The 27,464-nt window shown below is 38.7% G+C and overlaps 1 protein-coding gene and 1 long non-coding RNA gene across 5 annotated transcripts; one reads left to right on the top strand and one right to left on the bottom strand.

The window, feature by feature from the left end:
* The first annotated feature begins 12,229 nt into the window (after positions 1–12,229).
* Positions 12,230–17,269, top strand: LOC104438397. The gene is made up of 2 exons (XR_724636.3): positions 12,230–16,315; positions 16,467–17,269. It is a non-coding gene; the product is annotated as an uncharacterized LOC104438397 (long non-coding RNA).
* Positions 17,270–18,916: 1,647 nt separating this feature from the next.
* Positions 18,917–23,488, bottom strand: LOC120291499 (aspartate--tRNA ligase 2, cytoplasmic-like). 4 transcript variants are annotated; one of them, XM_039308951.1, is made up of 5 exons: positions 22,772–23,488; positions 20,134–20,213; positions 19,908–20,022; positions 19,332–19,446; positions 18,917–19,243 (listed from the first exon to the last, which is right to left on the bottom strand). In XM_039308951.1, the coding sequence occupies exons 2-5, from the start codon at positions 20,172–20,174 to the stop codon at positions 19,086–19,088; spliced, it is 429 nt and encodes a 142-aa protein (XP_039164885.1). In that variant the 5' UTR covers positions 20,175–20,213; positions 22,772–23,488; the 3' UTR covers positions 18,917–19,085. The 4 variants fall into 4 exon arrangements, with proteins under 4 accessions (XP_039164885.1, XP_039164883.1, XP_039164882.1 ...); XM_039308949.1 differs by lacking the exon at positions 22,772–23,488 and adding an exon at positions 21,010–21,250; XM_039308948.1 differs by lacking the exon at positions 22,772–23,488 and having other exon boundaries at positions 20,134–20,775.
* Positions 23,489–27,464: the final 3,976 nt, after the last annotated feature.

Below are 27,464 nucleotides of genomic sequence, written 5' to 3'. Positions count from 1 at the left end.
ATGCATTTTCGATTTTTATCTTATAAATAAAGTCAATAAGAGAGATATCACTAGGTGTAAGATCATAGATCATGAAACAAACACGTGTTTGTTATTTCTTTGTCTTGAGTACTATGATTCCACATTGTGCAAGTGTTTAGGGAATTTTCTTTGTCTAAAGGCTTCATTGAAATACATACGCCAAAATTTATGGATGGAATGAGTCATATAGGTCCTATTGCTTTTAAGCTGGACTACTATGGGATGGAAGCATACCTGGCTCAATCGTCGTTGTTCCATAAGTCTATGGCCATCTCTGCTAATTTTAAGTCTTTCTAGTTTGCAGTGCTTTTAGGGCTGAAGCCTTTAACACAAGGCATCTGACTGAGTTTATTATAAGTAGCGCTAAAATGGAAATAATGAAGTAGTATTCTAAGGTGGATTGGACATTTTTTTCATTAATCTTGTGCTTCGGTCTAGTTTAGTGAACCATTTGTTTGTGCATATATAATTGATATCGTTGACGAATTATTCGTCAAAATATTCAATTCTTTGAATGAGACGTGCGAGAAGGATCTCAATGATATTCGAAAGCAATATCCTGCTGCGCCATTGAAGAATACAATAGGATCTACTTTTCTTTTTCTTATTCTTTTTTCTTTTTTTTGCTTTTTTGCTCTCTTTTTTTTTTTTTGGTTGCAATCCAAAAATATAGCTTACTTTTAAATGCAGTATTGGAAAAAGAAACCTGGTGATTGACATTTCAATAAGGGCTTCAAATGCTTAAGATGATGATGGATTCTCTTGGTAATAGTTGTTGCTTTCTGGATGAGTGCTCTTGAAGTTGCTCGCCTAGCTCTAAAATAACATACCTTCCTAAATTTTTTCCTTCTACTCCAAATCAGGATGCCGGCACTGAAATTGATCCCATGAGAACCTGACCACCGACACTAAGAGAGAACGAGGTTGGTTGGATCTCAAAAAATAATATGTTAAATAACTGCCCGAAGTACTATTTTAGTTAGTTTTTCAATTGCTATTGTCGTTTTTTTGGTATGATTAACTTATCGAGCTTTCTTTTATTCCTAGGCTTGGCACTGACTTTTTTGTACGTGATTGATTTCCTACTGCCACTCAATCATATTGCATCATGGCTTGCCAGAATTATCCAAACTTTAACAATTTGTTTAATGTATTTTTTAGAGGTGAAGTTGTGTGGTCTTTACCAATAACCCAGTAAATCTAGTACCCATTTGTATTATTCCATTTTAGGTGAGAAGATGATTCTAAAGCTGAGCATATATATAATCCTCGTCTTCTTGTGGAGCATGCAAAGGCAGCTCATATGAACTTAAAGACTATTGAGTCATTCATCTAATCCAAAAGGTTTGTAGCTAAAGATAGATATTTTTTGAGCTGCAGACTTTCTTGCTGGACCATATCCTTGCTCTAGTCGTAGACCCTTTGGAGAAGATGAATGACTTAATAATCTTCAAGTCAATATGAGCCGTCTTTGCACGCTTCACAAGAAGTTGAGGATTATATATATGTTCAGCTCCGAACATTACCTGCTCGCCTAAAACGGAAAAATACAAATAAAAAAGTTTGCAACTGAAGATGGTATGGTATTTACTGAGTTGTCAACAAAGGGCATGCAACTTGACCTCTGAAAAACACATCAAACGAGTTGCTAAAGTTTGGATCATCTAAGCAAGCCATGGTGCAATATGATCAACTGGCAGTATGAAATCAATCAAAGACAAAATAGCCAATGCCAAACCTAAGAATAAAAGAAAATTTGATAAGTTAATCATACCCAAAAAAGTGGCAATAACAATTGGAAAACTAACATAGTAGTTATTTAACATATTTCTTTTGGAGAACTAGCCAACCGAATTCTCTCTCGGCGTCGGTGGTCAGGTTTGGAGATCGATTTTAATGTAGGTATCTTGATTTGGAGCAAAGGGAAAAATTTAGGAAGGAATGTTGTTTCAGAACCAGGCAAGCAACTTCCACAGCACTTATTCGAAAAATAGTAACTGTTACCAAGAGGATCCATCCTCACCTTAAGCATTTGAAATCTTGTTGAAATGTCAAACACAAGTTTTTTTTTTCCAGCACTATATTTTACATTTTCAGATTGCAACAAAGAAAAGGTAGAAAAAAAATAAAAGGAGATCCTATCATAACCTTCAATGGCACAATAGGATATCAAATATAATTGAGATTTTTCTCCTACATCTCATTCAAAGAATCAAATATTGACGAATAATTAGTCAATGACATCAATTATTTGCACACAAACAAATGATTCACTAAACTAAGCCGAAGCACACGATTAATGCAAAAAATGTCAAACCCACCTCAGGATACTTTTCAATGTCGTAAAAAATGTCAAACCCATCACGAAAGAAACACGTGTTTGTAGTTTCTTTGTCTTGAGTACTATGATTTCATATTGTGCAGGTGTTTAAGGAATTTTCTTTGTCTAAAGGCTTCATTGAAATACATACGCCAACATTTATGGCTGGAATGAGTGATGTAGGTCCTATTGCTTTTAAGCCGGACTACTATGGGATGGAAGCATACCTAGCTCAATCTCCGTTGTTCCATAAGTCTATGACCATCTCTGCTGATTTTAAGTCTTTCTAGTTTGTAGTGTTTTTAAGGCTGAAGCTTTTAACACAAGGCTCCCGATTGAGTTTACTATATGTAGCGCTAAAATGGAAATAATGAAGTAGTTTTTGAGGTGGGTTGGGCATTTTTTGCATTAATCTTGTGCTTCGGTCTAGTTTAGCGAACCATTTGTTTGTGCATAGATAATTGATATCGTTGACGAATTATTCGTCAAAATATTCGATTCTTTGTATGAGACGTGCAAGAAAGATCTCAATGATATTTGAAAGCAATATCTTCCTGCGCCATTGAAGATTACGATAGGATCTACTTTTTTTTTTCTTTTTCTTTGCTTTTTGCTTTTTTTCTCTTCTTTTTTTTTTTTGGTTGCAATCCAAAAATATAACCTACTTTTAAATGCAGTATTGGAAAAAGAAACCTTGCGATTAACATTTCAATAAGGGCTTCAAATGCTCAAGATGATGATGGATTCTCTTGGTAATAGCTGTTGCTTTCCAGATGAATGCTCTTGAAATTGCTCGCCTGGCTTTAAAATAACATACCTTCCTAAATTTTTTCCTTCTTCTCCAAATCAAGATGCTGGCATTGAAATTGATCCCCATGAGGGCCTGACCATCGACACTGAGAGAGAACTAGGTTGGTTGGTTCTTGAAAAATAATATGTTAAATAACTGCCCGAAGTACTATTTCAGTTAGTTTTTTTTTTTATTATTGTCATTTTTTTAGTCAGATTAACTTGTTGAGCTTACTTTTATTCCTAGGTTTGGCAATGACTTTTTTGTACTTGATTGATTTCCTACTGCCACTCAATCATATTGCACCATGGCTTGCCAAAATTGTCCAAACTTTAGCAATTTGTTTAATGTATTTTTGAGAGGTGAAGTTGTGTGGTCTTTACCAACAACCCAGTGAATCTAGTACCCATTTGTATTATTCCATTTTAGGTGTGAAGATGATATCTAGAGCTAAGCATATATATAATCCTCGTCTTCTTGCGGAGCGTGCAAAGGCAGCTCATATGAACTTGAAGACTATTGAGTCATTCATCTAATCCAAAAGGTCTGCAGCTAAAGATGGATGTTTTTTTAGCTGCAGACTTTCTTGCTGGACAATATCCTTGCTCTAGTCGTAGACCCTTTGAAGAAGATAAATGACTTAATAATCTTCAAGTCAATATGAGCTATCTTTGCACGCTTCACAAGAAGTTGAGGATTATATATATGCTCAACTTCGGACATTACCTCATCGCCTAAAACGGAATAATACAAATCAGAAAGTTTGCAACTGAAGACTGTATGAGATTTACTGAGTTGTCAACAAAGGGCATGCGACTTGACCTCTAAAAAACACATCAAACGAGTTGCTATAATTTGGATCATCTGAGCAAGCCATGGTGTAATATGATCGACTGGCAATAGGAAATCGATCAAGTACAAAATAGCCAATGCCAAACATAAGAATAAAAGAAAACTCGATAAGTTAATCATACCCAAAAAAGTGGCAATAACAATTGGAAAACTAACATAGTAGTTATTTAACATATTTCTTTTGGAGAACTAGCCAACCGAATTCTCTCTCGGCGTCGGTGGTCAGGTTTCTATGGAGATCGATTTTAGTGTAGGTATCTTGATTTAGAGCAAAGGGAAAAATTTAGAAAGGAATGTTGTTTCAGAACCAGGCAAGCAACTTCCACAGCACTTATCCGAAAAGTAGTAACTGTTACCTAGAGGATCCATCCTCACCTTAAGCATTTGAAGTCTTGTTGAAATGTCAAACACAAGTTTTTTTTTTTCAACACTGCATTTTACATTTTTGGATTGCAACAGAAAAAAGTAAAAATAAAAAAAAGTAGATCCTATCATAACCTTTAATGGCGCACTAGGATATCAAATATTATTGAGATTTTTCTCCCACATCTCATTCAAAAAATCAAATATTGACGAATAATTAGTCAACGATATCAATTATTTGCACACAAACAAATGATTCACTAAACTAAGCCGAAGCACAAGATTAATGCAAAAAATGTCAAACCCACCTCATATTATTTCAATGGTGCAAAAAATGTCAAACCCATCACGAAAGAAACACGTGTTTGTTGTTTGTTTGTCTTGAGTACTATGATTCCACATTGTGCAGGAAATTTTCTTTGTCTAAAGGTTTCATTGAAATACATACGCCTTTATGGCTGGAATGAGTCATGTAGGTCCTATTGCTTTTAAGATGGACTACTATGGGGTTGAAGCATACTTGGCTCAATCTCCATTGTTCCATAAGTCCATGGCCATCTCTGCTGATTTTAAGTCTTTCTAGTTTGCAGTGCTTTTAAGGCTAAAGCTTTTAACACAAGGCACCCGACTGAGTTTAGCATAAGTAACGCTAAAATGGAAATAATGAAGTAATATTCTGAGGTGGGTTGAGCATTTTTTGCATTAATCTTGTGCTTCGGTCTAGTTTAGTGAACCATTTGTTTGTGCATAGATAATTGATATCGTTGACGAATTATTCGTCAAAATATTCGATTCTTTGAATAAGACGTGCAAGAAGGATCTCGATGATATTCGAAAGCAATATCTTGCTGCACTACGATAGGATTACTTTTTTTCTTTCTTTTTCTTTGTTTTTTGCTTTTTTGCTCTCTTTTTTTTTGTGGTTGCAATCCAAAAATATAGCCTACTTTTAAATGCAATACTAGAAAAAGAAACATTGCGATTGACATTTCAATAAAGGGCTTCAAATGCTCAAAATGAGGATGGATTCTCTTGGTAATAGTTGTTGCTTTCCGGATGAGTGCTCTTGAAATTGCTCGCTTGGCTCTAAAATAATATACCTTCATAAATTTTTTCCTTCTACTCCAAATCAGGATGTCGACACTAAAATTGATCCCCATGGGGTCCTGACCACCCACCGAGAGAGAAATAGGTTGGTTGGTTCTCGAAAAATAATATGTTAAATAACTGCCCGAAATACTATTATAGTTAGTTTTTCGATTGTTATTGTTATTTTTTTGGTATGATTAACTTATCGAGCTTTCTTTTATTCCTAGGTTTGGCACCGACTTTTTTGTACTCGATTGATTTTCTACTGCCACTCAATCATATTGCACCATGGCTTGTGCTCCAAATTTTAGCAATTTGTTTAATGTATTTTTTAGAAGTGAAGTTGTGTGGTCTATACCAACAACCCAGTGAATCTAGTACCCATTTGTATTATTCAATTTTAGGTGAGCAGATGAAATCTAGAGTTGAGCATATATATAATCCTCATTTTCTTGCGGAGCGTGCAAAGGTAGCTCATATGAACTTGAACACCATTTATCTAATCCAAAAGGTCTACAGTTAAAGATGGATATTTTTTGAGTTGCAGACTTTCTTGCTAGACAATATCCTTGCTTTAGTAGTAGACCCTTTGGAGAAGATGAATGACTTAATAATATTCAAGTCAATATGAGCTGTCTTTGCACGCTTCGCAAGAAGTTGAGGATTATATATATGCTCAGCTCTGAACATTACCTCCTCACCTAAAACGGAATAATACAAATTAGAAAGTTTGCAACTGAAGATGGTATGAGATTTACTGAGTTGTCAACAAAGGGCATGCAACTTGACCTCTGAAAAACACATCAAACGAGTTGCTAAAGTTTGGATCATCTAAGCAAGCCATGGTGCAATATGATCAACTGGCAGTATGAAATCGATCAAAGACAAAATAGCCAATGCCAAACCTAAGAATAAAAGAAAATTCGATAAGTTAATCATACCCAAAAAAAGTGGCAATAACAATCGGAAAACTAACATAGTACTTATTTAACATATTACTTTTGGAGAACTAGCCAACCAAATTCTCTCTTAGCGTCAGTGGTCAAGTCCCTGTGGGGATCGATTTTAGTGTTGGTATCTTGATTTGGAGCAAAAGGAAAAAAATTAGGAAAGCATGTTATTTCAAAACCAGGCAGGCAACTTCCATAGCGCTCTTCCGAAAAGTAGTAACTGTTACCAAGATGATACATCCTCAACTTAAGCATTTGAAGTCTTGTTGAAATGTCAATCATAAGTTTTTTTTTTCCAACATTGCATTTTACAATTTTGGATTGCAACAAAACAAAGAAAAAAAAAAGTGGATTCTATCATAACCTTCAATGGCGCAATAGGATATCAAATATTATTGAGATTTTTCTCCCACATCTCATTCAAAGAATCAAATATTGACGAATAATTCGTCAACGATATCAATTATGTGCACACAAACTAATGATTCACTAAACTAAGCCGAAACACAAGATTAATGCAAAAAATGTCAAACCCACCTTAATATACTATTTCACTATTTCCATTTCAATGCTAAGTATTGTAAACTCAATCAGGTGTCTTGATGTTTTAAAAGGTTCAACCCTAAAAGCATGGTTGACCAAAAAGACACTTAAAATTAGCAGAGATAGGACTTATGAAACAGCGAAAATTGAGCTAGGTATGCTTCCATCCTATGATAATTCAGTTTAATGGGACCTGCTTGATTCGTTCCAACCATAAATTTCGGTGAATGTATTTCAATAAAGCGGCAACAAAAATTCCTTAAACACCTGCACAATGTGGAATCATAGTACTCAAGACAAACAAACAACAAGTTTCTTTCTTGATTAGTGATCTTACGTCTAGTAGTATCACTTTCTATATCGGCTTTATTTCTAAGATAAAACTAAAAAAATGAACAAATCCAAATATTTTTTATTAATATTCACCGTTTAAATGATTATTAACAAGGATAATACCTCCTTGCTTATCAACTAATTTACTGTTGTTCTCCTTGCTTCCATGGACTAGTTGTTGATCTAGGCATAGGCTACAAGAGAAATATGGGGAAGCTCACCTTACAAACGTGAGAGGAGATTTTAATGATTCCTTGAGGATTTTGTTTTCGTAGTTCAAGTACTCCGAGTTGAATGTCTTCTTGGGATGGACCCCAAGGACCTGCAAATATTGCAAGCACGAAATATTAACAGATACCCTAACCCTAGATAAAATGACTATCGAGAGAGGGAGAGACCCAGTGGTTGCTTCGAGTGGCATCCTTGAGAATGTAGGGGATGGGCGAGAACCTATTGATGCAAAATATCTTTCCAACCTGAATCTCTAGATTCTACTGGGAAGCATCCTTAATGGGGGCAACAAGGACAATTAAGGATGCCATTCACGACAATCGAGATTCGGGAGACAATGAGGCGACAGATTGCATTATCTCTTTGTTGAGAGTGCCCCCATCTTTCGTGATGATGCACTGAATCGAGAAGGCGGTATCCCTCAACATGAGGAACACCGGTTTCTTTCCCATTGACCTAGTCAATTGTGCCCTCCTGCGCACAGGTGCTATCTGCCCCTCTGTCTCTAGAGAAAGAGCACCCACCTTTGAGTAATCTAAATTGAGCTCTCCCATCGCTAGTAGCTAGTCTAATCCTTCCCATCCTCCTCCTAAGCTTGCTTGAAGGAGGAATCGACAAATTGGGCGAAATCAACTGTGCGACAATGTTCTGGAAGAGGGAACTGATCAAGGTAATGGGAGGCATATAGGATTTTTGTGAGAGAAATCGATTGTGCTTGTGCAAGAATGTCTTCTGATCGCCGGAACAGGAGACGTCTAGGGATTGTGGGAGAGATGGTCCAAAGGAGCATCATGGGTAACCTAGTAGCATGCACATTTTCAAAGAAGATATAGGGCGGCACTAAATGACAAATATACCAATTTTCTTTTATTAAAAAATTCTTTAATATTTTCGTCGCATGAACTAAAATTAGTCTTCATGCGAAATACAATTCGATAAGCTCCATTGGGTTTGACCCTGATGCTACGCATGTGCGGGTTTTCACTCCCCAAAATGCCCGGGCTTCCGATTAGCTACTGTAAAAGTTAATGATCTCCAAGTAATGCCAAGGGACGTGGAAGCCAAAATTCTGAGATGATACCTAACTTTTTAGATAGATTGTGATGTGGGATTGCTGCGTTAATGTTAACGAATGCTCCTATTTCCCTGGTAGTTAAATGAATTTTCAAATAAGTAGAACTTTTTCATAGAATATTTGTCCAAATTCCTATCTAATATTATCAATAAATGGAATTAAATAAAATGTTTTAGAGCACTACTTCTCCACAAATGAAAAAATAAATAAATAAAGACCGAAAATTTGGAAAATATGTCAAGGTAAGCTTCGCTTTGGTCAATGAAGAAAACAAAAAGGAAAAATTACACAAATGATTCCTCAATTATGGCCAAATGTGTAATTTATTCATAAACTTTTAATTTATTTCATTTTAACCCAATGTGCAATGTGGTCTCCGAATTATTAATTTATTCAATGTGGTCCATGAAATTTTGGTATATATTTAATTTAATCCATAAATGATAGGAAAATATCTAATACCATCCTTCTATCAATTCAAGTTTTGGAACAATATTAAACATTTTCATAAAATTTAGGAATTTGATTAAATATTTATCAAAAGTTCAAGAATCGGGTTGGAATAAAAAATTGAATAAATGCTAAAAAGGGACCGAAGCGATAAACTGTAGAGAAGCTTCTGGAGCTATACGTTCCAAGAGCATGGCCAAATTCACTTTCTAATGATTCCTTCCTCAATTTTGCATACTCAACAGATGGCCTGTCACCAGTTCAATATCATATTAATCTTCTCTCAACCGCTAAAAATGATATAATGATATTTTCACACACATACATATTTACGTTATATATAAGACATGAAGTCAAGATCCTCCAATCCCCCGCTATTTCTAAAATTTAACGGCAAAATTTTCAATTAAAAAACGATGAGCAGGAGAGGTATCTGTCTATATCTGCGGCTTAATTACGAATGAGGTACATGCAACTATGAGTAACAAAAATCAAACTCAAGCTTGTTCAGCGAGAAACTGAAGTGCTCAAACTTCCCGTGATTTTTACAGCACTCCCATCATATTGTGCTTAACTTTCGTCAGGAGCTCGGAAACAAAGAATCGAAATAGAAAGTTGCATTATGCTGATAGAGCAAAGTCAAATATGGGGTCCAATTTATTGAGTCTCATCACCCGATAGAACTCTCGATAACATAATCAATTAAATACTTTCAAATAGAGGTAGATGCATCGACCTGATTTACATTATTACTTACCAATAACACATCAATAATAGTCTCAGCCATTGCAAAAGCAGCCGTGATCCGCTGGTCGGGATCAGGCCGGCCAGCAAACTGGCAGTGGCAGAAGCCATGTGCCCTTGCCGGTTGCTTTTAAGAGGGAGAGAGGAGCTTCTTTGAAGCGGGATTCGGAGGGGAGCTCGCTGGAGATAGAGAGGAAGCGGGGGCGGAGAGAGAGAGAGAGAGAGAGAGAGAGAGAGAGAGAGATTTTCTCCCCCTTCGCCGGTGGTCCGTCTGAATCGCCTTGACCTTCTGCAGAAGCCAACTGACCCGTCGCCCTTCGTCGCAGCAAACTCCTGAACTAGGTAACCCCGGAAACGCTCCACCTCTCCCTTGCTTTTTAAGTTTGAGAACGTGAGACCAAACCGACGAGATTTTGAGCAAACCGTACAAACTACAAACTGGTTTGTTGCCAATAACGTTGATTTGGAGCTTAATATGTTGGGTTTATGCCACGAACGGCATTAAATCCGAATCTAGAAGTGGTTTCCGAATCGCACATCCCCTGTTCGATAAAATGTGTCAATGAAGAACCGAACTCGAATCTTTTAAAACTAAAGCTTAGATCTATGTTATCTACGTGATTGTTCTAATATTGCTGTCCTGACACTGACATCTGCATTTTCTTTGATTTTGTGGCATATCGTTTGATGCCCGAGTCGGCCATAGACGAACGTTTTCTCGTCGGAAAATCCACGCCCTTCGCCGGAGGAGCCCGCGGTTAGAGGCCGCTATAGTCAGTCCTTTCTTTTTGTCTCGGCGGGCATATATGTGCATGCTTTGTTGCTACGGAGTTTGCTTTTTTCTTCTTCTTTTTTCCCTATCTATGTATGCTTCCGGTGAGCTTAATGTGGCGGGAAGGAGTCCGGCGTTAGCCGGAGTAGTGACCGGCAAAGATGACTTCGCAATGGGGAAGAAGATGCAGAGAAAAGAATAAAAGGAAAAGGAACAGAAAGAAAAAAAGAATAAGAAAATAATTTTTTCCAAATATAACAAATCTGATTCGGATCAGGGTAAGGAGGGTTAAGTGAGTGGGCCTAGAGAGTGGACTGAGCCGGCCGTTAATTCGGCTGGGCTGGATTGAGAATAAAAATGGCAGAGAAATGGGCTGAAAATTGTGGGTTGGGTGATTTTTAAAATGGGAATTAGTGTATTCGGATCGGACCCGAAGGTAGGCCCGGATATCACACCCTACCCGGACCATTAGGATCCGTATCCGATCCGTTCCGCAGTCCTTTTTCCTGAATTAAAATTATTATAAAAATACTAAAAATCCAAAAAATTATAACAAATTCAAAAAAATTGGAAAAAGTTTAGAAATTATATTTGAACTAGTTTTTTTTTTCTATTAGTGTTAATTCTAGTTTAAAACTAAATTAATATAGAAAAAGTGAAAATCCTTTCATAAAAAATTGTATTCCAAAATTGAACGAGCCTTTTAAGGCTTCACAAATCGGGTTGTTTTGTATCGTTTCTTTTAGAGATGATGATGCTAGTTCGTTTGCGCATTTTAATTTGATTATACTTGATTGCGTGATTTTAATATATTGATTGTTTATTTCATTTTTAGAATAGTTATGATGAACTTTAAAATTTTCAATAGGCTACCCTGACACTTTGATTAGCAGATGGTGAAGTTTAAGTATTGAAAAGGGGTTGTAGTTAAATAGCTAGGGCAATCAAGTCTCCAATCATGAAATCTCTGGTTACGCATGCATCAAGATGACACTCTCATGTCTTGATTAAGGTTTCTAGCCTATCCTCAATAATGGCTAGTGGTGGCTCCTTTTGAAAACGTAGACTAGGAAAATCAATGCCACACAAGGTATAGACTTAGGGAGAGCCTATGCTTTATAAGCGAGTACATTTAAATATATTTCCCTCTCTCGCAAGGGAGTGGTCATGACAGTTAATAATCATTTAGATGATGAATACCAATAGAACATATGTGCACGTGTCTAGGGAATTTTTGTTGTCCAAAGATTTCATTGAAATACATACGCTAGAATTTATGGCTAGAACAAGTCAAGTAGGTCATGCTGCTTTTAAGCTGGACTGTTATGGGATGAAAGCATACTTGGCTCAATCTCTATGGTTCCATAAGTCCATAGTTATCTCTACTTATTTTAAGCGTGTCTTTCTAGTTAGCAGTGTTTCTAGGGCTGAACCTGAGACATTAAGGCACTCGACTAAGTTTACTATAATTAGTGCTAAAATGGAAATAATGAAGTAGTATTCTAAGGTGGATTGGGCATTTTTTGCATTAATCTTGTGCTTCGGTTTAGTTTAGTGAACCATTTGTTTGTGCATAGATAATTGATATCGTTGACGAATTATTCGTCAAAATATTCGATCCGAGACGTGCGAGAAGGATCTCAATGATATCCTAAATGCAAAAATATAGCCTACTTTTAAATGCAGTACTAGAAAAAGAAACCTTGCAATTGACATTTCAATAATGGCTTCAAATGCTCAAGATGAGGATGGATTCTCTTGGTAATAGTGAGTGCTCTTGAAGTTGCTCGCCTGGCTCTAAAACAATATGCCTTCCTAAATTTTTTCCTTCTACTCCAAATCAATATGCCGGTATTGAAATTGATCCCATGGGGACCTGACCATTGACACCGAGAGAGAACTAAATTGGTTGGTTCTCGAAAAATAATATGTTAAATAACTGCCCGAAGAACTATTTTAGTTAGTTTTTCTATGGTTATTGTTATTTTTTGGGTACGATTAACTTATCGAGCTTTCTTTTATTCTTAGGTTTGGCACTAACTTTTTTGTGCATGATCGATTTCCTACTACCACTCAATCATATTCCACCATAGCTTGCCCAAATTGTCCAAACTTTAGCAATTCGTTGAATGTATTTTTGAGGGGTGAAGTTGCGTGGTCTTTACCAACAAACCCAGTGAATCTAGTATCCATTTGTATTATTTCATTTTAGGTGAGAAGATTATATCTAGAGCTGAGCATATATATAATCATCGTCTTCTTGCAGAGCATGCGAAGACAGCTCGTATGAACTTGAAGACTATTGAGTCACTCAATAGTCTTCAAGTCAATACGAGTTGTCTTTGCACGCTCCGCAAGAAGTTGAGGATTATATAGCTCCGAACATTATCTCCTCGCCTAAAATGGAATAATACAAATCAAAAAGTTTGCAACTAAAGATGGTATGAGATTTATTGGTTGTTGGTAAAGGGCATGCGACTTGACCTCTGAAAAATACATCAAATGAGTTGCTAAACTTTGGATCATCCGAGCAAGCCATGGTGCAATATGATCGACTGGCAATAGGAAATCGATCAAGTACAAAATATCCAGTGCCAAACTTAAGTTAATCATACCCAAAAAAATGGCAATAACAATAAATAAATAAAAAAACGAACATAGTACTTCGGGTAGTTATTTAACATGTTATCTTGGAGAACTAGTCAATCGAATTCTCTCTCGGCGCAGCGTCAGTGGTCAGGTCCTCATAGGATCAATTTTAGTGTTGGCATCTTGATTTGGAGCAAAGGGAAAAATTTAGGAAGACATGTTGTTTCAGAACTAGGCAAGCAACTTCCAAAGCACTCATCCAAAAAGCAATAACTGATAATCCATCATCATCTTGAGCATTTGAAGCCCTTGTTGAAATGTCAATCACAAGATTTTTCTTTTTATAGCATTGCATTTTACATTTTTGGATTACAACAAAAAAAAAGGAAAAAAGAAAATAGATCCTATCATAACCTTCAATGGCACAATAGGATACCATATATTATTGAGATTTTCTCCCATGTCTCTTTCAAAGAATCAAATATTGACGAATAATTCGTCAACTATATCAATTATCTGCACAAACAAAAATGATTCACTAAACTAAGGCGAAGCACGAGATTAATGCAAAAATGTCAAACCCATCTCAGGATATTGTTTCATTATTTCCATTTCAAATGCTAAGTATAGTAAACTCAGTCAAGTGTAATGTATTAAAAGGTTCAACCCTAAAAGCACTGTTGACCAAAAAGGCATACTTAAAATCAGTATAGATAGACATGGACTTACGAAATAGTGGAGATTGAGCCAGGTATGCCTCCATCCTATGATAATTCAGCTTAAAAGCAGTAGACCTTGATTCGTTCCAACCATAAATTTCAGTGGATGTATTTCAATAAAGCGACAACAAAATTTCCCTAAACACCTGCACAATGTGGAATCATAGTACTTAAGACAAACATACAACAAACACGTGTTACTTGATTAGTGATCTTATGCCTAGTAGTATCACTTTTTGTATCAGCTTTATTTCTAAGATAAAAATAAAAAATGAACAAATCCAAATATTTTCTATCAATATTCATCATCTAAATGATTATTAACAAGAATAATCCTCCTGACATATCAACTAATTTACTGTTGTTCACCTTGCTTCCGTGGACTAGTTGTTGATCTAGGCATAGGGGACGAGAAATACGGGGAAGCTCACCTTACAAATACTCCGAGTTGAATGTCTTCTTGGGATGGACACCAAGGACCTGCAAATATTGTAAGCATGAAATATTAACAGGATACCCTAACCCTAGATGAAATCACTATCAAGAGAGGGAGAGACCGAGTCAATCTGATGGTCGCTCTGAGTGGCATCCTTGAGAATGTAGGGGATGGGCGAGAACCTGTTGATGCAAAATACCTTTCGAACCTGAATCTCCAGATTCAACTGGGAAGTGTCCTTAAGGAGGCCATTTACGACAACCAGTGATTCGAGAGACAATGAGGCGACAAATTGCATTATCTCTTTGCTGAGAGTGCCCCATTCAGATGCACTAGATCGAGAAGGCGGTATCCCTCAACATGAGGAACACCAATTTCTTTCCCATTGACCTAGTCAGTTGTGCCCTCCTGCGCATAGGTACTATCTGCCGCTCCGTCTCTAGGGAAAGAGCACCCACCTCCGAGTAATCTAAATTGAGCTCTCCCATTGCTAGTAACTTCTCTAATCCTTCCCATCCTCCTCCTAAGCTTCCATGGTTGCTTGAAGGAGGAACCGACAGATTGGGCGAAATCAATTGTGAGAGAATGTTTTGGAAGAGGGAACTGATCAAGGTAAGGGGAAGCATCTAGGATTTTTGTGAGAGAAATCAATTGCGCTCGCGCAAGAATGTCTTCTGATCGTCGGAACAGGAGACGTCTAGGGATTGTGGGAGAGATGGTTGAAAGGGGCATCATGGGTTAGCTAGTAGCAATGCACATTTTCAAAGAAGATATAGGGCGGCGCTAAATGACAAATATACCAATTTGCTTTTATTAAAAAATTCTTTAATATTTTCGTTGCATGAACTAAAATTACTCTTCATGCGAAATACAAATGGATAAGCTCCATTGGGTTTGACCCTGATACTACGCATGTGCGGGTTTTCACTCCCCAGAATGCCCGAGCTTCCGACTAGCTTACTGTAAAAGTTAATGATCTCCAAGTAAATTCTAAGATGATACCTAACTTTTTAGATAGATTGTGATGTGGTATTGCCGCGTTAATGTTAACGAATACTCCTATTTCCCCAGTAGTTAAATGAATTTTCAAATAAGTAGAACTTTTCCATAGAATATTTGTCCAAATTCCTATCTAATATTATCAATAATGGAATTAAATAAAATGTTTTAGAGCACTACTTGTCCACAAACGAAAAATAAAAAATAAAGACCGAAAATTTGGAAAATATGTCAAGGTAAGCTTCGCTTTGCCTAATTAAGAAAAAAAAAAGGGAAAATTACACAAATGATTTATCAATTATGGTCAAATGTGTAATGTGATTTTTGAATTTTTAATTTATTTCACCTTAGCCCAATGTGCAACATAGTCTTCGAATTATTAATTTATTTAATGTGATTCATGAACTTTTGACATATATTTAATTTAGTCCATAAACTGTAAAAAAAAAATCTAATATTATTATTCCATTAATTTAAATTCTAGAACAACATTAGATATTTTCATAAAGTTTAAGCTCTTGATTAAATATTTACCAAAAGTTCAAAATCACGTTGAATAAAAAATTGAATAAATGAAATATAATATGTCAAGATAAAGTTTATCAATCATATTGAATAAATTAATTGTTCAAGATCACATTTTATATTTAATGAAAATTCGGGACCATTCGGATAATTATCATAAAAAAAAAAGGAGCATAATATAATAAATAATAAATTTAAAAATAGAGGAGCTGATGCTCCATCGGGTACAACACGCCCACGACTCGCCAGCTGTCGAGCTCGAATATCGTTCTACCCGCCGAGGAGAAGATCCCGACGACCCAGTCCTCTCCCTTCGCCGGATCGCCAATCCCTCGGCCGGCGAAGCCGCCGGAGATTCGTGGGAAACCCTAGACCGAATTCCGGAGCTTCCGATTCGCCGGAGCATCGCCCGCTTCCGATGGCAAACCAGCAAACGCCGTCGAGGCCGTGGATCATGGACGCAGCAGCGCCGTACTTGGTGGTGCTCCTTATGGCCGCTCACGTCTTCGCTCTGGTACCTCTCTCCACCACCACATCGTTCCTTCCTTTCAATTTTCTATTGGGGTCTTTTTGCTTTCGTATTTCGACATTCGACGTTCAAGTGTTGTTGATGCTTTAGCCCCTGAATTGTTCGTCCCTAAGGTATACTATTACTGGATGTACAGATTGGCTACTGAGAAGCAGCCCCAGAGAAGAAAGGCTCACTGAAGAACTTGCCCATTTACTATTGATGCGCCGAAAGTTGGTCGAAAGCCCTGAATTGATCCGACCCGTTTTCCTCGATGGCAATGGAATGTATTCTCGTCGCGATTTTGTGACTGTTTCGCCATCGTATGGTCCGTGCATTTTGTTGATAATGTTGGAAGTGTTGAAAAGAAGTTCTAGAAGGGAGGTTAGCACGTTGCTGCTGTTGCCATTGTTCGGTGTTGTTAGACGTTGAGAGAGGAATGCAAGCCTGCCATGATGACGATTGTTTGTTTCGACCAGTGAAAGCAATTTCTACTGCTAGCTCGCAACAGTAAGCTTATCTTGTGAAGAAATCTTATCCTTTTTTTTTTTTTCTTTTTTTGGGGTGGACTGCTGCGAATCTGCGGTGATCTTCTTATCGTGCTCTAACACACTAAAATTGCCTGAGTGCTTTTGAGAAGGCGCTTCCAAGGATCCACATTAGGGGCAATGGGTCCCGTTAGAAGTCATAAGAGTGCGAAGGTTGGATATTGCACATTAGGAAAAGTCTCTTTACCCCTGTTTTTTGGATGATTATTGGGAACTACGCAAACTGCTGGGAGATTGACTTCAATCACTTTCTCCTTTCCTTGAATACCAATGTGTTGATTCTGATTTCATCTCCTCTCGTAATATAACTAGCATAGTTGATTCTTTAGGCGTGTGAACTGCTTCTGCCATGTTTTACTGCAAAATAATAGATACTTACAAGGGAAATACTTCCTCGTTCTCTTGAATTTAACCGGCCTTCTTCTTGTTCTCCTATGTGCAGAACTTTGCCTGATTTGTTCAGCAGTAGCATTTCCTATCACACTCTGAATATTTAAATTCCATTGGGCTAGTAACTTCCTCAACTCTTTACATGTACATCTTGATTAAGGTGGATACAGTGATTCTCAGAAGTGTGCTCATCTTGTACTGTTTGTACATAATAGACTGTTTAGGGGAGTTATCGCGTAATCTACAGCCTTAGCATAGTGGATCTTAGCATCACGTGCTTGCTGTCTTTTTGTCTCTTGTCCTAGATATGTCTTGCTGCTTTACCGTCACAGTTATCAGAGTGGTTAGCGATTCATATGACAAGATGATCTCAATATACTTTAGGTCTTATCTCTGAGAGGCTCAAAATGAATTTCTAAGATTGACTTTCAGCTTTCATTATGGAAGACGATGGTTCCTTCTGTGCTTTTTCAATGTGCTCGCACGAGTGTCTTTATCATATGCTAAATAGATAGACAGTCTCCTTGCAGTAATGAGGAACCTAAGGGTACTCTAATTATACGCGGGAAGTTTACAGCTCAAGGATGATCCATCTTGGGGAAAATCCAAAAGATGGACTGCTAGGTATATGGGGCAAGTTAACCTTTCAATGTGTCGACGCGTCGTAGATTACAATTATAAAAAGAAAATTAAAAAAGGCCATGCATTAATATGACTTGACTGGCCAAAGAAATAAGGTGTGTACTTAACTTTTGACTTAGGGGAGTCCTATGGCTGTGAATTTGAAAGATAAAACCGTTCAAAGCCGATCATAGGCTAATTGGCCACTAAAATCAATTACTATCGGGAGCGAGAAAATCCATCGACTCTATCAACTTCGAATGTAATCCACCTGCGTCATCAAAGAAAACATTACCTTCCCTTACGATGCACCAACCTGACCTTTCTTTCGGAAGTTGATTGTGCATTAGATCGACTTATGAGAATTGTAAAAAGCAGGAATTAGTCTCGCGATAGTGGTTGGCTGGCCCCATAACAGCAATGTTGCAGGGCTTTTCTTGGGGAAAACAAAAGCATCGTGACCAATTCCGAGATCACCGCCAAACAACGAGTTCCCAGATTTATGGAGCTGAGGTCATCGTGATTGGTGCTACATACAGACAACTCAACATAAATGCTCTGTGGATTTGAGACTAGCTTTGTCCCTCTTCGACTCACCCAGATATCTAGAGCTGTTATTCGCAAGTCGGGGCAAATGCTTCGGTAATGCTGTTTATGTACTCGAGAGTAAACGACGGCATCCGGGCACTCAATACGTTTGCCGACATCATTCCCCAATGCTTCATGGAAGTTCCACACACAAATGCTTTTTCTAATTTGCAAGCCCGTGTTTTCCCTACGAAGACTTTACAGCCGAATGATAGAGGTCAGAACGGTCACTCTTCAATTCATCCCATCTATGCTTTTCGTGAACGTAAGTGAGAACTGAATTGAACCCGCGCGTATCTCACTGCATAGAAGCAACCTACGAGTCTTCTGTTTTAGGACAGCACGTTACCCAATTCGTGAACTCTCTCGATCTCTTTCAGTGTCCATAAAAATATTAAGTGTGGGTAACCAACAAAAACGTTCAAATAAGAAAAAATAGCAATATAAGGACAAGAGAGACTAACACGAAGTCATGAAATTGGCGATCGAAATAGGTAGGGGAATGCTCACTATACATCGTCTGGCACATAATTTATATATATAAGAGCGAAAGAGGGAGGAAAGCAAAGTTCACTGATGATGCTCGACCCAAAAAAAAAAATAGTTCACTGCTGCGGTCTTGTTGCTTTTCAAGGGGCTATACTTGTTGCTTTTACATAGGTGTCTTCATCGATACCCAAGAAGCTCATAACTACATCCTCCAGTGCCGCTCGGAAGCCCCCATGTGGCGGCGCAGCAGCCCCGCACGAAATCACCATTACAACGTCCCGAGTTTGGATCATCAAGGCTGTGATTAGCTCACGCATCGATTTCAATGATAATAACAGAAGAAACCGAGCGTTTTTAGGAGAACAAAGATGACCAAACTGGATTACCTGAAAACATCAAAGTATTCTCGATTGGCCCCCATGTCAATTCCACATATCTGCGCACGCGCAATGAGCATTTCAAAATTATCGATACGCTGAGCTCCTGATATGATCCTCTTGCCTGAAAGAGTGTAATACAAATCAGAAGTTGGCATATCAATATGGGTTTAATGCAAGAATTGTTGGATTCATTTGGGCAACTCTCAAGCATCCATCGCACAATACGCGTGAGATTCACTGGGTGTAAATGGCCTCAGGATGCAACTTTATGAGAGAGGCCATGCAAAGGAGAAAGGAGAAGCCTCAGAATACATGGAAGTTCTAAACTACGTGGGAGTTAGCGAACACGTCTCTCGACAAGACTTCGCAGAATAAAAGAATCGATGGGACACGCACTTGTCCTAAGATTAAAATCCTCTGCCATCCGATTCCCTCCCTATGTTTCTTTTTGAACAATTTGAACACAGATTTAAAACGATCCAAACCAACCGTAAACCCAAATATAAAACATTACAGGGGCATATTTCCAGACCATCAAGTAGAGAAAATTTGCTGAAGGTAAAGAATGGTCCAAAACTTCACCTCTAATATAAGCATGGAATGAATTACTGTAGGCAGGATCATCATAGCATGGCATGGTGTGGAGTGGCTTATTAACCAAGGATGACGGTGAAGTATATAAAACTCGGTGCCATACCTAAGAATAAGAGAAAGCTTGGTAGGTTAATCATTGCGGAAAATAATTGAATAACAATCAAAAGCCTAACTCAGAACTTAAGGCACATCAAAGATTATTTTAACTTATTACTTTTCTCGAACCAGCTGACCCAAATTCATCTCTTCTTCCATGTTCAAGTCTTCGAGAGGATAAATATCGATGCCAGCATCCTGTACAAGCATAGCAATGTCAGAGAAGCACGGGAAAAATTTAGAGCATATGCAAGCATGTAGGTTCACGGCCAATTTATTCATTAACCAGGATGCTCCGGGCTAGGGAATAAGGGAGAGTTTGGGAATGCTTAGACATTTGGAAAGCTCGTTTAAAGAAGGGGATTTGACCAAAGGTGCATCCGATCAAAGTAGTTGAGTGCATAGTGAATAGTATTTTCCCAGTCCATTTAAGAGAAACTTTTGTTTGGTGAAAACTGCAGTTACAACAATGTTTGATCATCTCGATTACCAAAATGATTAATAACTTAAGAATCATCTCGAGGTTTGTTTTTATCTTCAACGCAATTCGGGTCCTTCATCTAGAAAAACCGCCTATAAAAACCAAAACCTCAGAGTAAAAGAACTAGATATTTCTCTTGCCGCTCCAAATGGACTTCCAAATGGAATATCTGCCCGAGAAAATAGGCTCAAGGTATCGGGCCCCTTTATAAACATCAAGGACTACAGAGATGAATATGATTGTGGGGATGGACCCGCAGACATCAAGGAAACGAGTGGCTGATGATACTAAGCTATCCCAATCTATTTGACCAAAACAGCAACGAAGGAAAAATCCGTTCTCCTTTTAGAATCTACAGCTCTCGTCCCATGGAATTGCTGCCCAAATTACACGCATCCTTCTCTATTCATGTGTGCACAAGGGCCAGCGAACCTATATCTTGCCACTCTGTCCGTTCTCCTTTTAGAATCTAAGCAAGGCAATCATAAGAGCTGCTGAAAAATATCTCCTCACCTTGAGCATCTGAATGCCTTCTTGATATGTAAGCAGCAAGGTCTTTCTCAAGTACTGCAATTAAAAGTCACTGCCCATGAGTTGGTTTTTTTGGTAAAACATTGCCTGTGTTTATGTGCATTATCGCTTGACTTGGGGATTCGAACCCCACCTCCCCTTTTCCATGTAGGATGGTTGGTCTGACTGCTGGAGATTCACTTTTTCTGAAAGTGAAATGCGATAGGAAAGAATTGTTATCGAGCGCCGCGCACTGTATCATGATTGGCTGCCGATGGTGCCCTTTTCGACCATCTCTTCAATAATAAAAAACCCTAGACACCTATGCGCACTCCGGCGATCAAAGCGCCTCCTCCTCCCATCCTTGCGATCAAAGTGTATTATCGCGCAGTCGCAATTGATTTCTCTCACAAAATGCCTCCCGTTACCTCGATCAATTCCCCAGTTCCGGAACATTCTCGCGCTATCAATGCCACCCAATCCATCGATTCCCCCTTCAAGCAACCCTAACCACCATGGAGGCTCTGGTGGAGGATGGGACCTATGGGAACTATCGGGATTTCCTGCTTTCGAAGTTACTGGCGATGGAAGAGATTGATTTGGATTACTCGAAGGTGGGTGCTCTTTCCCCGAGATGCAGGGGCAAATAGTCCTCGTGCGAGGGCGGATGCAAGTGACTAGATTGATGGGAAAGAAATTGGTGTTCCTCAATACCGCCCTCTCGATTCAGTGCATGTCACAGCGACGGCAGCAAATGAGGCCTATATTAGTAAAGAGATGTGCAGTTTGCCTCTTTCTCGTCTCCGGAATCTCTGATCGTTGTAAATGGCCTCCTCACTATCCCTGCCGGGTCAGGAATGCTTCCAACACAAGATATTTTGCATCAGTGGGAGGTTCCATCTATCCCCAACATTCTCACCGTCCGAAGCGATGATCAGATGGGAACCTCCTGATATAGGGGAGAGATGTAGGGGAGAGATGGGAACCTCCCGCTGATGCAAAATATCTTGCGAACCTGAATCTCCAGCTCTGCTAGAAAGCATTCCTGACGGGGCGGCAAGAACGGTGAGGAGGCGCATTACGACAAGCAGAGATTCCGGAGATAAGGGGAGGCAAACTGTACCATCTCTTCACCGACAAAGGCCCATTAGCCACTGTCACCATGACGATGCACTAAATTGAGAAGGCGGTATCTTTCAACACGAGGAATACCGGTTTCTTTCTCATCGACCTAGTCACTTGCACCTTCCCATCCTCCTCCTCCACCCGAGCCTCCGTGCTGGTTATAGGTGAAATCGACTGAGCGAGAATGTTCTCGAACGAGAAAAGGAAATTGATCGAGAGGACGGAAGGCATTTTGTGAGAGAAATCGACCAGTCGGATTCTACATGATAAAACCTATGGGACAGTGATGAAAGGACTGCACGAGAATGTGATCTGATCGCCGGAACGGGAGGAGGCGTCTGTGGATTTTGATTTTGGGAGGGATGATCCCAAAGACCAGCATCGTGAATGCCCCATCATGCAGGGTCCTAAGCATCCCGAGTGTCCCGATATGCATATTTCAAAGAAGACATAGGGCGCGGCTCTAAATAATAGAAATACCAACTCGCTTCTATTAAAAAAATTCTTCCTTCAGCATTTTCGTCGCATGAATCTTCCGAGGCCGGATACCAGACCCGCCAACGATTGTGTTGAACGCCCTTGCCCAGCACAAGGAGTTATATGAGATGGAGAAAACAGAGCAAAGCTCCAGCTATCGTACCTGAAAGATGGAAACCACCAGACAGAGGAAAGCGGTGGCTGGTGTGTGTCGCGACTTCACCAGAGCTATGGTAGCGGAGCTATGGTAGCTGGCCTCGCCGAATCCATTCAGGCTGACTCTGCTTTGACTCCTGAAACCCTAGCTCTGGATCGAGCTCTCGTCGGGAAAGGCAGATCTCTGCAGCTGCGGATGTCGACTTCAACGAGAACCGAATGGGGGCCAAAGATGTCCGTCGGAACAGAGTGTTTAATTGCGAAGATCCCTACCCGGCTCAGAGACGGCGGTTATAGGGCGAGCTCAAGACGCTCGAGTTACGGCCGACCGCCTTGTGATGTCCCCGAGTCGATATTCTGGGGCGAGGGAAGTTCGGACAGAAAAGACACTCAATGGAGATGTGGGTACCCAGAAGGCGAGGTCGGGACGACGATAGTGGCCAGGGGTCGTCGAACGGGACTCAGGCGTCGCCGCGCGACTGAGGAACTCTCTCGCTCTCCTCAGTCGCTCTCTCTCTCTCTCTCTCACGGTTTCTCTCTCCACCGATTTCTCTACGAACCTCCCAAAAAAACCACAGCTCGCTCCTCTCTCGCTTTTAAGCTTCGGCGCACATGCCTCCTCCTGTCGTGCCAGCTGCTGCTGCCGGCCTCGCCCGGACTACCAACTCCTGATCGACGCTCTGCCCCCTGTCCTGTTTTCTCTGCCCCGCGTACCGTCCTTGCGCTTTTCTGTCGCGAGCGTGAAGAAGAAGAGGGAAAAAGGAACGGGCAACGCTGAAAAGGGAAAAGGGAAGTGCTGGGCCGGGCACAGGCAAGAGAGAAAAAGGAGGTGGTTGGGCCAATCCAGCCCTCAAGCCCGGTTTCACATATCTCCTTTTTTTTTTATAGTTTTTTTAGTATAAATTTTAGTAAACCCTATTACTAGTAATGCAAATGATCCTAAAATGTATATGCTACTCAATTTAATGAACTTTTTTTAGGAATTAAAAATTAATCCACAATTTTTAGTGCAATTAATAAATGATTAAACAGATTGGCAAAATTTAAGTATCAACAATGGAAACCTATTGGCATGCATATTTTTAAAGAAGATATTTGGTGGTGCTAAATGACAAATATACCCACTCGCTTCTAGAAAAAAGTTCTTTAGCCTTTTCATTGCATGAACTAAAATTACTCCTTGTCACGACCTAAGGCCCATGATTAGGCGCGGGTTCTCCCAAGCCCATACCCTGCGTAACGTTTGGGTATTTTTTAAGAATTTTGCAAAATGAGTCGCCATTAACCTATTGAGGTCAGCTAGAAACTAAGTGAGGCATGGTAGTATACCCCACTTCATATGCAATTAGAAAATCTAGGATCGAAAACTTGATTACACTAATTAACCAATTAATGCTCTTTCGGTATCTAATCTTGTTCATTTTAAAAGAAATTTTCTTTGTAAAATAGTTTGGATTGATTTTACACCTATCCATTAATATGTAAGGTGATCATGCGGGTATGCAATCATTAAAATAACAATAAGCAACCAAGAAAAATGTTAAATAAATTGCATGGGAAAGTAAAGAATTAATACTATAGAGAAGACAAATGCTAATCCTAACTAAACTAAAGAGAAGCCAAACTCCACGTGTCAATATTGTGCACTCAAAGACAATTGTCCTAAGGACGGTTGAAACCTAAGGTAAAGCCCTAAAGGCTTAGTTAATTTTTAACACAACTCTATAGTTAAGAAAATTTTATTTTTATTTTTAGAAAAAAAAAACTCAGAAAATCTTTTGTAGAACTTTTCGAAAGAAAAATTGAATTTCCTTACATTTTTTCAATTTTTTTATTTATCAATTTTTTAATTAAAAACTCGACTTTTCAATATTTTTTTGAATTTTTTTAATGTTCTTGTTAATATATTTTTAATATTATTATATTCAGAAAAAAAAAAAAAACAAGTCTGGACCGGTAAACTTAATCCAGTCTGTTGGCTTGACACAAACCCGGATTAAAACTTTAAAAAAAAAAAAAAAAAACCAATTTCTTAAAACCTCTTTTTTGTTTCTTTTTTTCGTTTTTATATTAATATTAATATTTTAATCAATTTTTTTTATATTTTCCCTATTTCGTCTTTTTACTACTTCTCTTCTCTTCAGCTTCTCTTTCCCGAAGCCACCTTTTGTGTTTCACTTTTTCTGTAATTTTTCTTTTTCTATTTTGTTTTTGTTTTTTTTTTTCCTTTTTTATTCTTTATCCCTTTTTTTCTTTTTTTTTTTTTTTTAACTTCATCCCTTCCCTGCACCTTCCCCTTCCACGACTCCTCCTTCCCGAAGTCATTTTTGCCTTCTTTTCTCTATTATTATTTTTTTCTGGTTTTTCTTTTTCCTTGTTCTTTTTATTTCCCTTTGGCATTCTTCTTCTCCCCCGAAGCTTCTTCCTCAATTTGCGCCATCCTCACCGAACTAAAAACAACACCGCGGCGAACCCTCACCGATGTTTGGAAGGTCGCCAAGCTACCATTTGGCACCGGTCATTCGTTCCGACCGACAATGACCACTGTTGGACACCCATTCCAGTAATCACAATCCCATTTTTCGGCGCGAAGAAAAACGTCATCGACTCGAACACGCATGAATATTTGTTGAACGAGTCAATGTTTCTAGTTTGTTTTTTATGTGTTAATAGTCTATTAAGCACTTCTATTATGTGGATTGGTTGTTGTACGTGTGAAGTTAGTGAGCTGTGGTGGTTATTTGTTTTTGTAAAGCCTATATAAAGGCTATGGCGTAAGTTTTTTACGTGGGTGATTCTGTAGACGGTTCCTCTGTTTTTTGTGTATATCAGTATCTCCTCTATTCTCCTCTATTTTTAACGCTGCTCTTGTGCATATCTACATATATGCATCTCCTCTGTTTTTTTAACATTGGTATTAGAGGGTAAGAAGAAAAGTGTGTTTGAGTGCTGGAAAAATGTGAGAACCAAAAGAGAGTTTTATTGCAGCAAGTACTTTCGTTTGCAGTAGTCAAAGGAGAGTATTGCAGCAGGTTATTTTCGTTTGTAGCAGCAGCAGGTTGCTTTTGTGGTGGTTCTGTTTTGCAGCAGTAGTAATGGCCTTAGAAGCATTTATACAACCTGCTATTCCACACTTTGATGGTCACTATGATCATTGGAGCATGCTCATGGAGAATTTTCTCAAGTCCAAGGAGTATTGGGATGTTTCTTCGAGAGTTGCCGAACTTGATGAAGGAGTTGTGTTAACGGCAGCGCAAAGAGCGGCTTTGGATGCATTAAAATTGAAGGATCTCAAGGCCAAAAACTAAGTTTTCCAAGCAATTGACAGATTCATTTTGGAGACAATTCTTTGCAAGGATACCTCCAAGGAAATATGGGATTCCATGAAGAAAAAGTATCAAGGCTCAGCAAGAGCAAAGAGGTAGCAGCTTCAAACGCTTCATTCGGAGTTTGAAATGCTACGAATGAAGTCAGGAGAGACAATCACATATTTCTTCTCTCGGACAATGGCAATAGTTAATAAGATGTGGATTCATGGCGACAAGACGGAGGATGTCATCATCATTGAAAAGATTCTTCGATCTTTGACAGCAAAGTTCAACTTTATTGTTTGTTCCATAGAAGAAGCAAAGGACATTGAAGAACTTTCCATTGATGAGTTGCAAGGATCCTTGTTAATTCATGAACAAAAACTCCTACAACAAGAGACGGAAGAGCAAGCTTTGAAGGTCTCAACTAGAGATCATTCTTCATCAGCAGCAAGGGTGAACAAAGGAAGAGGCGGAGAAAGGGAGAACAACGATCGCAGCAGCTTCAGCTTTGATCAAAAGTCTGCAAGCTATTTCTATCGTGATTTCCAAGGGAGAGGAAAAGGTCGTGGAGGACGACATTCAACTGGTTTTAGGCTAAGGTCAGCAGACAAATCCAAAGTAGAGTGTTTTAGATGCCATAGGTATGGGCATTACAAATCTGAATATTGACCTAATTTGAATAAACAAATAATTGAAAAAACTAACTTTGTTGAAAAAGAAGAAGAAGTATCTCTTTTGATGGTGTGCCATGAGAATGAAGAAATTCAACCAAACATGTGGTATCTCGACACTGGTTGTAGCAATCACATGTGTGAAGACAAGAAAATGTTTTTTGATCTAGATGAAACGTACAACAACACCGTAAAGTATGGTGATAATTCCATTATGTCGGTGATGGGGAAAGGAACAGTGGCAATTCATTCAAAAGGGACTTCAGTACAAACTATCTCAAATGTATTGTATGTCCCTGAATTGAAGACTAATCTGTTAAGTGCTGGTCAACTGCAAGAGAAGGGATATGAAATCTTTATTAAAGGTGGGATTTGTAGAATCCAAGATGAGAAGTTGGATTTAATTGCCGAAGTCAAAATGACGGGCAATCGGATGTTACCATTGTATCTCCACAACACTACAAATTCATGTTTCTCTGCAAGATTGAAGGAGGAAGTTTGGTTATGGCATTTTCGCTATGGGCATCTTAATTTCGGTGGGTTGCGAACACTATATAAAAAAGAGATGGTGGAGGGTCTTCCTCAAATCTTTGCTTTTTTGGAAATTTGTGAAGATTGTGTTGTTAGCAAGCAACATCGTGCTCAATTTCCACAAAGAAAATCGTGGAGAGCAAAAAGTCTGTTGGCGTTGGTTCATTCAAATATTTGTGGACCAATA

Source organism: Eucalyptus grandis, chromosome 3, assembly GCF_016545825.1.
Source record: "Eucalyptus grandis isolate ANBG69807.140 chromosome 3, ASM1654582v1, whole genome shotgun sequence".
Lineage (NCBI taxonomy): Eukaryota > Viridiplantae > Streptophyta > Magnoliopsida > Myrtales > Myrtaceae > Eucalyptus > Eucalyptus grandis.
This window is presented reverse-complemented; position numbering and strand designations above follow the sequence as displayed.